General features: G+C 45.9%; 1 protein-coding gene across 1 annotated transcript in view; it reads right to left on the bottom strand.

Moving 5' to 3' along the window:
• The window catches only part of PRKCH (protein kinase C eta), a 220,270-nt gene that overhangs the window by 57,712 nt on the left and 148,836 nt on the right, over positions 1 to 13,722 (bottom strand). Inside the window, exon 10 of the mRNA XM_030855165.2 lies at positions 5,792 to 5,946. Coding sequence (XP_030711025.1) covers positions 5,792 to 5,946 — 155 coding nt within the window. The remainder of the gene's footprint in view (positions 1 to 5,791; positions 5,947 to 13,722) is intronic.

Here is a 13,722-nt window from a genome sequence, read left to right as displayed (position 1 = left end):
CTTCCTTAGGAAAATCTTCCACCTTCCCCTGACCAGATTGAATCACCCGATGAGAGGTTCTCATTCATTGCAATGCATTCCTCTTCTTCACAGCACTGGTCACAGTTGTGATTTTCTATTAGTATGATTATGTGATTGATGTCTTTCTCCCTCACTAGACCATACTCTCCACAAGGGAGCACTTTTGTTTTTGCTTATCACAGTAACCATATCCTTGGCACAGAGTCAATGCTCAATAAATTCTTGTCAAACGTCCCCAAAGGCTGTGCAAGGGAGGAGAATAGGGGCTGATGAGTTTCATTCGGGGGACATGTCAAGCTATTTTAGTAAGTTGGAAATCCTCAGAGCTCCCCATCACACCTTTGAAAAAAGATCTCAGGAGTTAGGGATTGAAGTCACTTTCTGGTGACGGACGAGCAGGCACTGAATGAGCCCATCATCTGACAGAACATGCATAACAAGCTAAGAAGAGAGAAGGCAGGAATAGGACTAAAATGTTTGGAGCTCCAGTAATAATCCTGAGTGAGAGCTCACAGCCAAAATCCGAAGTGAAAGTTACTAATGTATTGAAAATCCCACGGCTAGTGCTTCCTGAAAAAACAAGGACTATATGAAGATAAAAACACGACAATTTGTGGCTGTCTTTGTAGCACACAGAGCAAGAAAGAGTAGACCTACTTCTTGGAGCAGAAAGAATGATGTTATCACATGGCAAAGGGAAAACAGAGCTCCGAAATTTGACTTTCAACTTTATCTAAAAAGACCACCTTTCTCACTAGAGTGAGTAGAATAAATACAAGTATAGAATCGAATTCCACTGTAGATAGGAGTCCAGAATTCCAGGCTCAAATGAAAGACATCTGGGGACTCTGAAACTCTGATAAATACTTAGGAGTAAGAAAGGTCCCCGGAAATGGGACTCAGACAGGTGTTGCCACAATTTTCAAGAGGGGGAAGAGCTAGATATCAGAGAACAATGACTCAAGCATATGATATTCACCATGGACCCAACACACAAGTTGATCTGGAAACAGATGACTTGTGAATTCTTTTTTTTATTTTATTTTATTTTGATGTGGACCATTTTTAAAGTCTTTATTGAATTTGTTACAATATTACTTCTGTTTTATGTTTTGGTTTTCTGGCTGTGAGGCATCTGGGATCTTTGCTCCCTGACCAGGGGTCAAACCCTCACCCCCTGGTTTGGAAAGCAAAGTCTTAACCACTGGACCACCAGGGAAGTCCTGACCTGTGAATTCTTAAACATGAAAGCAATACTCACAGAGGTGGCCTCTCTCAGCATGGCCTCTCTAAGCAAAACGGTACTCAGCTAACTTCAGATCACACAGGTATGTGGAGTCAGCAAGGAACCTGATGGTCCCTTATGGTATCTTTGAGAAACAAGAGTCAGATGATATAGAGGTTGGTGTATTCATGCAGATACAATGTCTCACAGCTGTGCTCAGAGACTAGCTTGATAGATCTCATCTGGCAGGGAGATTGCTAATCTTTCCAAATTCTGAATTTATGGGGAAAAAAAGTCAAATTAGGTAGTGACTGTTCTCTAACTTGAGGAGAAATCAAAAGTGATTTTCTTTAAAAGTTAATGTACTGTATAAGTATATGAGTACAAAACAATATGTCAGGTCTGGCAGTCAGCCTCTGTGGCCAGTTCCACATCTGGACGATGGGAGGGCAAATTACCATTGATATCCATGCAGCCCGCATGATGAGAACTGCACAGGGCACAAAGCAGTCAGACGCATGAGTTGAAAAGTATACGTTGAAATGTGCTGTGTTCAAGTATAACCTGGGAAGGAGGAATCAAAACTTCAGCTGGGCTCTTCTATAAATTCTTCTTCACTCAACCTATTTTATTTTATTTTATTTTTTAATTTTTAAATTTTATTTTATTTTTGCGGTACGCGGGCCTCTCACTGTTGTGGCCTCTCCCGTTGCGGAGCACAGGCTCCGGACGCACAGGCTCAGCGGCCATGGCTCACGGGCCCAGCCGCTCCGCGGCATGTGGGATCTTCGGGGCACGAACCCGTGTCCCCTGCATTGGCAGGCGGACTCTCAACCACTGCGCCACCAGGGAAGCCCTCAACCTATTTTAGATACATCCCATGCTTTGTCAGAAACAGCAAATCCAACGTGTGCTTGCTGGCTTTGGGAGTTAGGTGTTGACACGTCAAATGATGTCTGAGTTCTCCCCTAACACAGTTTATGAAACACGATAGAGAACGGTGCCCATAATGCTGGCAGGCAGGTAAATGGGATGCGTGCCTCTTTGTTTTCCCCATTTCTGTAGGGCTTGACTTTGGAAAAAAGTCAGTGCCCATGTAAATTATTCATGAGCACTGTCTGGGATTCCAGTCAGCCAATAAGCCCCAGACAAAGGACTGAATAAGTCTTTTTTTCCCTTAGCAAAGTGACTGCTTATTTCGCAGCCCTCTCTTTTCTTGGTCTGTGGGCCACAGCAAGGCTCCAGACCTTCCAACCAAAGGCAAAGGGGCAGACTCTTTTCTTGCTGTAACTCCCAAGAGCTGGGCTTCTGTTCCTCCATGGAACGCAAGTGAACACATCTGAGAATCAGGGTCAGAACACAAGCAGAAAAGCACTTGAATGTAACTGGCCTGTCTCCTCTCACACAAGGCACAGTCCGCTGAGAGAGAGAAGAAAGGCATAAGGCACTACCTTCTAAAGTCCCATTTGATGATGACTTGCAAATGGTATCATCTTTGTAACTTGCTGCAAAAGAAACACCTCCCTCAGAAAAAAACAAAAACATAAAACAGCCAAACAACAGCTCTATTTGGAGAGATCACAGGCATCATTCAGGCATCATTCATCCTTTTAGCTCTGATAAAGGCCATCCCAGGACATGTATGATAAACAAGGCTGTCCTGTGCTCCCACATTTCTCACTGTGCTCTCTGGATCAAATTCACACCCTCTATGACCCAAATGTACCCTTTGCTCTCTGTGAATTACAAGGACTTGGTTTTCAAAGGCTTATCCTTAAAGACTCTGCTCTCAGGCCAGTACCCTGAATGGAATTAAATTATCCCATGAAATAAATCCACAGGATAAAAATAGCATTGGAATCTATCCTAATTAAATGTGTTCCCTTCAAAGTCAACCATATCAGTTAGAGCCTGAACATGGAATTCAAGTCAAAGAGTGAATTAAATTCTCAGATTTGAACCGCAATATCAAGAACTGAAATAAAATTTCTCAAGATGTGGGCTGATAACTGCTTCACCAGAAACCACATCAGGCTACAATGTCCATCCTCTATATTTCAAGACAAATGAAACAGGGAGATGGAGAGGCAGTCTCCATCTGACATCCCACACAGGTCATCTAGTATGTGCCTCGCATCAAGGTAATACAGTGCTTATGAAAAGCCTGAGTATTCAAGAAAATGATTTAGGCCTTACTGCTTTTCCCCACTGCTAGTCTGAATGTTTGTGTCCTCCCTCCCCCACATTATGTTGAAATCCTAACCTCAAAGGGTGATGGTATTAGTAGGTAGGGCCTTTGAGGGGTGCTTAGGTAATGAGGGTGGGGCCCTGATGAATAGGGTTAGTGCCTTATAAAAGGGGTTCCAAAGAGATCCCTGGCCCCTTCCACCACGTGAGGTCACAGTGAGAAGGTACCAGCTAGGAGCCAGGAAGAGGGCCCTCACCAAACATGACCATGCTGGTTCTTTGATCTTGGACTTCTAGTCTCCAGAACTATGAGAAATAAATTTCTGTGGTTTATAAGCCACCTAATCTGTGCTATTTTGTTACAGCAGCCTGAATGGACTAAGACACCCATTCTGCCTCATTTTCACAAATCAAAGTCACCCTATCACCAAAAGGGGAGTAAGAAACCCACTCTTCAATGGGTTTACGTGACAGTTTACTTTAAGGTTGTACTCTAAGCCTTCAAGTCTCTCCTGAGGAGACAGTATAGCCCAGTGGTTAAAAACATAATTTGAATTCTGGCTTCACTACCAGTTAATAGTCTGGTTATTAACTCATTTGAAGATTAGTAATTCATCTAAGTAACACAAGTAATATTATTGTTGTATAATACCATTGTTGGGAGGATTAAGGGAGAAATTCAGGTCAAGTACTAGGCCTGTAACAAGTACTCTGTTTAGCTCTTGTTGCCATTGTTAATCTTTTTAAATTTACAACACAAGTTCCTGTCAAATAGGGAAGTGATTACTCTTAAAAATTAAATGTGGGGAAGGCTCTCCCTGGGCTAAACAGAGCAGAGATGGGTAGCTAAAGCAAGGAGAGGAGAACAACTGTGGAACACACACCAGAGTCCGATACCACCACCAGGAAGGACCTAGAACTCCCTCCAGCACCAGAGATCATGTCAGCAACCACCACCAATCATGCGCTGGGCGGAGGGCTGAGACAGGAGAAACGCACTGCTGGAGCCACCAGGAGAACATCAAGTCCTGGTTGAGAAAGCTCAAAGCACAGGCCATCCAAAGTGACCTGGGGCCGCCTCAGGACTTAGGAATGAGCGGAGATTCCTTAGGACCTTCAAGGGACGACCCCACTGCTGCCTATCCAGCCTGGCTCCCCGTGCTGTCCCCCCTCTTCTACTTCACAGCGGGGGCTGTGACAGAAGAGCTGTGTCTACTTGAGGTTTCATGTTCTACAGTGCGAATTCACTAGAAGACATTTCTGCGCAGTGCCTGCTCTACCTTCTTGTTTTCCCACTTCTTTCTGGTACCATCGACCAGTCCTACTGCATTCTTTACTGTCTCACTTCTCTTTTCCTACTTTTTTCTCCCAGGGTACTTAGGAATATTCAGTTTTTAAAGCTCTCTCACACTTTAATAATGATGTTCATGCTGTCACGAGCTCACGAAAGGAAGAGCCTTTAGCAAGCTAATAAACAATCAGGAAATTCTTTCCTTCAACATTCATGTGCCTAACATGAGACAGAATTTTTCTCAAGGGAAAGAAACAATTGCTTCTCAAGAGGGGGAAAAAAAAGGAGTATGTGTGGCAACTAAGTCATAATGTGATGTAAAGAGCAGGATGACATTTTCAACAGAGGAAAAAAGGGAAATTTAAGAATAAAAATGATCTAACACTCACTATTACATTTTCCACTTTACTCAGCTTTGTGTCTGACTAAAGTTTAATTTGATCTCCCCTGAGCTCTGAGATCTAACAACATCAACCAGATTTCAAGCCCATTTAACGTATGATATATTACGATCAAAAGACTGTGTGTCATGAAATGGAATCAAACAATATTTGGGAGGGGGCTTCAAGTGATAGGTATCATCAAGCAGGAGGACACTGCCATCAGCAGGTCACCTCTTGGCTCCTGGACTGGTAAGCCGCAAGCTCATTGGACTGTGATTCCTAATCACAGCAATTTAGGGCAAGAGGCATCCATGCTCTGCAGTTCAGGCATGGATTCTGAACACGGAACGAATCACTCTCAAGGTTAAAACAGAAAAAAGAGAGCAGCCACGTGTTCAGCCCTTTGCAGGGTTTGGCCTTAGAAAACTCGAGCCGAACAAGTTCTTGAACAGTCTCTTCTGAGACTCTCAAGCCTATTTTACGAATACCACACGGGGGCAGGTTTTAGTTCGCAGGCATTGTTAATCGCTGTGTTATTCATTCATTGTAATGGACACACAAAGCTCGGTGAATTTAATTCCAAAACCATTTCAATTGTTCATCATGAGAAATGGAAGGACGGGTTGAACAGGGGAATGAACCAGGGATGAATCATGAGAGGGGTTACCAGCAACCAAAACTCACCTATAGATGATTCCTTTGTCGTGTAGGAACATAAGCGCCGAAATGATTTCTGCAGCATAGAAACGAGCTCGTGCCTCATCAAAACGACGTGACTTCTGAATATGAAACATCAAGTCGCCCCCGTTCACAAACTCCATCACAAAAAACAGACGATCCTGGGTACAAACACAAAAGAGACAAAAGAGGATCCAACGTGGTGTAGCCATTAGCCTAGAATTCAGTCAGCATCACATGACCCTGGGCTCCGGCGTGGGGAGAAGAGGTTGTTAAATGGAGGTACTCAATGGAACATCCTGACAGCGGGTCAGGGCAAAGCAGGAGGGTCTGGTGGATTAAATCCTTGGGATGGTGGGGATGGGGGCTAGGTGGTGCTAGTAACGTCTGGATCTCCTTTAAGTAATTCCACACAACCTTGAATTTCTGCATTAAATAAAAAGTAGAGAGGCTTTGGTTCTAGTTTTAGTTCTGCACTTTAAACACTATGTACCCTTGAATTTAACTTTTTTTGGATGTTCAACATTAATAAGGTGAGGATGATGATGTTATCTCTACCAGAATTGTTGAGTTTTATAAACTGGAAGAGAGAAGCATAAATCAAAAAGTGCATGCCTTTTTGTCTGGAACATGTAGGGTTAATCACAGCAAGTAAGGGACATCTGATAGGTCCTCACACCTGGGCGGAGAATAATCACAGAGAAAGGAAAACATTTTTGACAAATCAGCCAGACAACAGTCTAATGACAGCCTCAGAGTTGCCTCAATGTTAGAAATTCTATTTGGCCCCTCAGAAGGTTCCTGAATCAGAAAAGGCAACTTAAAGTCAAGTGAGATGCTGTCTCCATCTGGAAGGAACTCTAACCTAGCAGGTGAAATGGGCTCTTAGAAGTCACTGTTGCAGTCAATGTACTAAGTACTGTGCAAGTGTTATGAATAAAGCGCTATGGAAAGTAACACTGCTTAATGGAAGAAGTGTACAAGTCTCCATTAAAAAGTGATTCTCCAAGATGGACAGCATAAAACGCTTTGCTTCAGGAACCTCTGAGACCAATGGACTTCCTCATTCCCTCTCATTAGCATTTATGGAGTCCCAAGTTAGCCAGTGCTGAATTAGGTGATGGGGACCCAACAGAGAGTAAAAAAAGGCACAAAACAGACACAGTCTCTATCCATAGAGAGTCTAGTGTGGGAGATACACATTACTTTAAAAAAGCCACAGAGTCACATAAACAGGCAAATGTACAAATTCTGGTCAATGCTGTGAAGGAAAAGTGGAGGAAGCAATGATATTGTGTCATCCGCTTGGGGGGTCAGGGGAGGTCTCTCTGAGCAAGTGATGTGGGAGCTGAGACCTTCCAAATGAGTGCAATCAGGGCCAGTGGTCATCCTTTTGGAGGGTGGGAGGGTGGGAGGTCATTTTGTAAGGAAACTGGTATCTTACCAATTCACAAAGGATGTGTATACGCACACAGAAGCCATCCTTATTAGTGCTTTCAGGTGCTGCCAGCTCTGTTTGGCATTGCCATGCATTCACAGCTGAATGGTGGACAGAGATTGTGTCTGCTGTTGTTCATCTCCTGATCCAGCACTGGTTTAATCAGGCCCTTCCCAATCAGAAGACACTACAACTTATGACCTCCTATGCCCAATTTTAAGACAAACCTTAATTAGAAGGAAAAAAAAAATCCTCTGGGTCTATGAAACGTCTCTTTCTGCTAATGAGAAGCAAGAATTTAAGAGTGAAGATGGAATGGCAAGACTCACGCACACAAAACCCCAAACCAAACGTCAATAAAACAACTCTTCAGGTTGACCAATATAAGCCAACAGAATCCTAGATATATCAAGCCGTCTGACTAAGCTAATGGCCTTCACGTGAGCGTGACTGACCAGGGGGAGAGGCCGAGTTGGGTGGGGCGAACTTGGATGAGCAATGGGGTTCCCTATTTTCTGTACGGGGAGGGCTCGGGTGGAAGGAGCAGGTTAGCAGTGGGCGGGGCAGAGGGTAAGCATGTGATAGAGACGGGTCTAAGAGCTGCATCCGCATGAGAAATTGTTATGCCGACGCTGTGTTCATTTGGAGGGGCCTCAGGGGGCCCGGATGAACCCCCCAGGCGGTAAAGCTGCCTCAATCCATCCCTCAGCAAGAAGGTCCATCTGATACATTTCTGTCATCTGGCCGGTTCACCTTTGCATGGCTGGGACTGGCAGTCACATGAATTCCAACAGCTTGAATTATCTGGTTGCTAGAGCTGGGTCAGTAGGTACGTGGCTCCCCTTAGGCTGCTGGAAGTCAGCGGGGGCTAGCAAGAACGTCTAAGGCAGTAGGCATCAAGATGAGGGCATTCCAAGGGAAACTGCATCCATTCCTAGTTCCCTCCTAAAATAATTCTCATAATCTCAAGTCTGAAAAGCCAGACCCTGGGCTAAATTCCAGATCTGGGGAAGGACATAACTGCCTTCCCTCCCCAGTCATGCTTCTCTGTCTCGGCCCCACCACCTGCCCCGGCGGCAGATTTCTCAACTAATGCACGAGTTCCTGGGAGGCGTGCACGCCTGGCACGCACAGCAAGAGGTCATAAGCTTTAGAACTGCGAAAATATGTGTTATTTTTCACCCAGAGTCTCATTTCTAACTTCCTGTCTGGCACCACCTAGAACAGAGGGTACAGCTCCCAGCCCTCGGGCTACACGCAACTCTTTAAGCAAGCAGGAAGGGAGAACGAGCCAGGAGATACCAGGACACTTTAATGAAAAGTAATAGTCCATCTTACCAAAGACCTACAATAAGGTCACAAGGTAGAAAACTAAAAGCATGTTTATCAGCTAGCAAAATGCGTTTGCTGTGAAGAGACCTTCTGTTTACATACAGTTCTGTTCACTCTATTTTAGAATGTCTGCTGCCAAGGCCGTTCAAATTAGGTAGCAATTTCTCCATGATTTCTTTTGTAGAGGCGGAGCTAAATGACAGAAACATCCAGCTTTTAGCAAAGATTCACTCATAGTGGGGGTGAGTGAGAAGCCATCCTCAGCAATGAACTTTCATTAAACCTGTCCTCAGGTGGGGCTTCTAGAAAGTGCACAATAAACAGTAGCGGCTGCTGGTGGTGGCTGTAATGGTGAAGATGTTTTCAGTTAGAAAAAAAAAAAGATCATACCCATGAATGTGCAGAATTATTTCAGTTACAGCCAAAGATGCAGATATGCACAGAAAAGACCAAAAAATACCTATGTATGACAAGTCAGCTTTCAGTTGTGAGATCTTGTATGTCATTTATCTCTTCTTTATACTTTTCAGTATCTCTGAAGGTTTCTTTTTAAAAAAAATTTTTTTATTAAAAAAACTTTTTTTGGCCACACGGTGCAGCTTGTAGGATCTTAGTTCCCCGACCAGAGACTGAACCCGGGCCCTCGGCAGTGAAAGCGTGGAGTCCTAACCATTCGACCTCCAGGAAATTCCATCTGAAGGTTTCTATGATGAGTGTGCATTATTCTTATAATTAGAAACAAAGCAAAGCACCTATGGCTTCCTCCATATTTCCCTAATTTTCATCTGAAAGATGAGAGATTGGGAAAGTGCAATTTTGAGACTGTCTTAGAGCAGGTACTTAGGCAGTGGGAGGTGGGATTAGGAAAGCAGTTGCAGAAAGAGGGGTCTTCACATCCCTGGCTGCCCATTATTCAGGGCCCCTAATAACGACCCTCTCCCTTCATAGCCATTCTGACGCCTGATATAACCAGGCCATCAGGCTTGTTGGAATCACATCCAAAATGAGACTCGGCAGGCTCTGGTTTGGGTCCCAGGGCTCCACTGAGAGGAGAGGGTCTGAGTTCTGGCACACAGGCTTCATAGAGTCTACTGAGTCCTTCAAAGACTTTTTTTTTTTTTTTAATACTACTCTATTTATTTATTTTTGGCTGCACGTGGCCTCCTCATCGTGGTGGCTTCTCTTGTTGCCGGGCACGGGCTCTAGAGCGCAGGCTCAGTAGTTGTGGCGCACGGGCCTAGTTGCTCCACAGCATGTGGGATCTTCCCGGACCAGGACTCGAACCCGTGACCTAACCACTGCACCACCAGGGAAGTCCCCTCAGAGACCTTTTATGCTTGCTTTAAGGGTCTCAACAAGGAGGAATACACGTTTACTGAGCACACAGTATGCCAGGCCCTGGGTGGGGGCCAAGTATCATAAAATGAACGAGAGACCAGGCCTGCTCTCAGGAAGCTCTGGTAGCCGGAGCACATCAGCCCAGTGTGCTAAGCACAGTAGAGGGGCACAGGGGGCATCATGCAGAAACAGAGCAGGGACACCGGAGCAGCCTGGAGGCTGGGGTGGGGTTGGGGGAAAGCTTCGAAGAGGAGCCGATTCACCAGCCTTGAAGGATGAGGAAGCACGAGTCAGGATGGAGTGGGATGGAGGGGGCAGGAATCAAGGTGAATGAACAGCTGAAGCGTCAGGTGTGAGGCACGGTGTCGGGAGTGCAAAGGGGGATGTTCCCCAGGTGCTGAGGCTGCTTTCAGGGTCAAGTGCTGGTACAAAAAGCCAAGGCTGGGCTTCTCTGGTGGCGCAGTGGTTGAGAGTCCGCCTGCCGATGCAGGGGGTTCGTGCCCCGGTCCGGGAAGATCCCACATGCCGTGGAGCGGCTAGGCCCGTGAGCCATGGCCGCTGAGCCTGCGCGTCCAGAGCCTTGCTCCTCAACGGGAGAGGCCACAGCAGTGAGAGGCCCGCGTACACCCCCCCCCCAAAAAAAAAAAAAAGCCAAGGCTAGTTAGGAAGCTTCCCTTCACCCTATCCGCAGGTCACCCACAGCTGAGAACGGGGCGTTGGTCCTATGAATACACACGGTCATTCACTATCGGCCTCTGTCATAATTACAGGCCCAGTGTCTGGGCTAAAGCAGGTGGCAGCTATGCTTTCTAAGGGCTAGGCTTGAAAAAGACTGCAGTAGTGTTGGAGGCTGCCACAAATAATAAACATCGGCTACAAAACCCGATGACTCCAGCTCCTACGGCATTTTACTCCTATGGCGTGAATGCCATCACGCTGGAAACCTTTCACATTGAACAAATGCCCTTTGCAAAGCAGCAATGAAGCAACGAGGCAGAAGATCACCTCCTGCCTACAGCTCCACTATCTGTGCTGCTTAAGACCTAGTCTCACTGATGACTTGACAAACACTAAGTCCTGCTGAAGAAACCCAACTGGGAAGCAACCAGAGGAAGCATCTGCTGGGATCACTGCACGGTGGATTAAGGCTGCCATGAGTCATTTCTGGGGCAGGGAAGAGTTTCCAAATCCCACCTTGGGCAGTGAGGGCAGACGGTTGTTTCTGTATTTAAGCCTGTGCAGATAGCATTCCAGTTTTTCTAAAATCCAATTTCCTAGATGCTGAGCCTGGACACCTGCACGGCATTCCCCGAGGCCTCTGGCTCCTCGATGGGAAATCTTGCCCTGATCTGCACAGTAGAGAATCTAAGGTCCCCCAGGCTGGCTTAACCTCAGTTCTAAAGCCAAGTGGCCCAGCCCTTTGTCTGTCCCTTGCTCCTCTCTTTTGTTCCTGATTCAACTAACCACAAATGCAAGTCTTTAACATGGGGTGAGGAACACCTGGGGGAATGAAAGCAACTCAGAAATCCCTTTGTCCCACTCAGCCCAGCCCAGCCCAGCCCAGCGTGAGTTACAGGAGGCCAAGGAGCTGGTGCCTGGTTAATAATAGAATTCCTGTCATCACGTGCCTGGTTCCATTGACCGGCTGCAGCCTGGGCCAAGTCTGCCCTGGCTACTGTCAGTTCAGGGATGTTACTTCCCCAGGCCAAAGGGGATAAAAATACCTTCTGCCCTGAAAGTGGCTGTCAGTATAAGCAGTGTGCATTCCCTAAAGCCCCTCCTAAGGACTGTTTTTTAGGAGGTAAAACTGTTGGACAATTGCATGAGGAAACGTTAGAGAGAAAACACCAGTATAGATAGAAGTGCTATGGTACCTGTGGCAAGGTGACGTCGCCTAAGGAGGGTGAGTGCAGAGTGAGCACGGGCCAGGGATGAGACCCCTTAGGGTCCGTGTGCCAGACACCTTCAGAGGTGTCTGCTCAGCCCATTGAGCCCTTCCTTTCTCAGAGACCTGCCCTGGCACCGTCACATGGGTAAGTGCTGGACATCCTGCACACAGCAAGTTGGACCAAGTTGCTCCCCGCCTCCCGCCCCAGTCCCCTTCCCAGAAAATTGGAACTGAGATAGACAGGTGTTCATGTAGGCTGTGCTGTGTGCAAGAACTGAGGAAACATGAATTAGGGAGCTGAGGCTGCCGCCTCTGTGGTGTCAACACATGAGATGTCTCGGTATATCAGAGCAGTGGAAGCCTGGATGGACAGATGGGGGAGAAGAATGGGGCAAAGATAAGAAAGTGTGAATGGGCCGAGAAGGAAACTACCTGGGTCCCTCACACCCTTCCAGTTTCAGGTCCCCAGAGAGACGTGGCCATTGTGTGCCCTTGGGTTCCACGAGACACCACTGTACCTCTGATTCTTTATTTTCACTTCTCCCTTTTTGCATGACTCTAGTTAAGTGTTTTTCCATTATTTGCTACCAGGAGATTTGTAACTGAAACATTCACCGATTTCTAAGGGGCATGAGGTTTCCTGATTTATAAATCTAGGGTAATAACACCTCTAGCTACACCGATCGTGTGAGGATTAAACCGAAGCCGAGTGCCTGGCACAGCCCCAGACCCAGACAGGGATCTCAACAAATAAACTCTATTGTTATTACTACATCACACAAAGAGGACCAGAGCTACATCTGGGAGACCTTGTGCCCAGCACTGAAGTCCCTGGTGTAGCCAAGAGAAAGCACGGTGCAGGGGTCAGGAGTCAGGAAGCCCGAGATGCCAAGGCAGCTCCTGCTGTGCGCTCTTTATTTTTTCGCTCTCAAAACTCTCATCGGCAAAATGGGGATAATCAGGTGATTGAACTCACAGGTGTTCGAGGATGAAATGATTTAAGCTTAGAATTTCAAACAGTTATGTGGTGGATGCGGAGATGGTGCCCCACTCGTGGAGTACTCGGCCTGGCGAGTACACTGGAGCGAAACGGCAGCCGCAACCGCTACAGCAGCAGCTCCCCGACCCTCGGTTCAGGACAGGAATCTCGAGGGATCAGGGAGTCAGGAGGACCCCAGGGCAGCTGCTGGGTTGCAGGAGCTCTTCCCGATACTGCACAGTCATGGCCCTGACCTGATAAAGTGAACTTATCTTTCTTGGACGTGACTATTTAACAAGGGGTCACGAAACTAGATTTGATGAGCCAGGACACATTGACCAAATAAGTTTTCTCATTTTCCTAATATTAGATAATAATTCATATTCTCTATTTTAAGAGCTTTATAATAACCATAATCATTATTGCAAGGCAAATGTGCTCCCCTATGAACTGCAAACACTATGGTAAACGAGACTGTTTATAGTAGCTATTCTCCCCTTCTACAAAGTCGATTTTTTCTTATAAACAGACTGAGAAAGATGTTTCTGTTTAAACCAAGGATCCATGGTCACTGCCACTGACACATGTAAATCTCATTTAAAGATGTATTTACAGTGAGGATGCAGGTTACCTTTTGGAAATAAGACAAAGAATAGAAACAACATTTAAAGTTAATGACTAATTTAGTTACTGCTTTAAGGCAATGTTAAGCTGGGAGCCACATCAATACTTACTTAGCCAAGTTCTAAGAATTGCTTTGGAATTACTTCTAAATGAGTAACACGTCAACCCTGTATCAAAAGCTGTGGAGTGCTGTTGACCGGCTGTGGACAAGGAAAAGGAAATCTCCAGTAATAGACAATAGATTTCTCATAAGTGCCTCTGTTTTATAATTTGTCTCTGACAAAGTCATCTAGAGGGTGAATAGGGAGTTCAAACCAACAGGAAACCGTTACTGACGT

The sequence above is a fragment of the Globicephala melas genome, chromosome 2, assembly GCF_963455315.2.
Source record: "Globicephala melas chromosome 2, mGloMel1.2, whole genome shotgun sequence".
Classification (NCBI taxonomy): domain Eukaryota; kingdom Metazoa; phylum Chordata; class Mammalia; order Artiodactyla; family Delphinidae; genus Globicephala; species Globicephala melas.
This window is presented reverse-complemented; position numbering and strand designations above follow the sequence as displayed.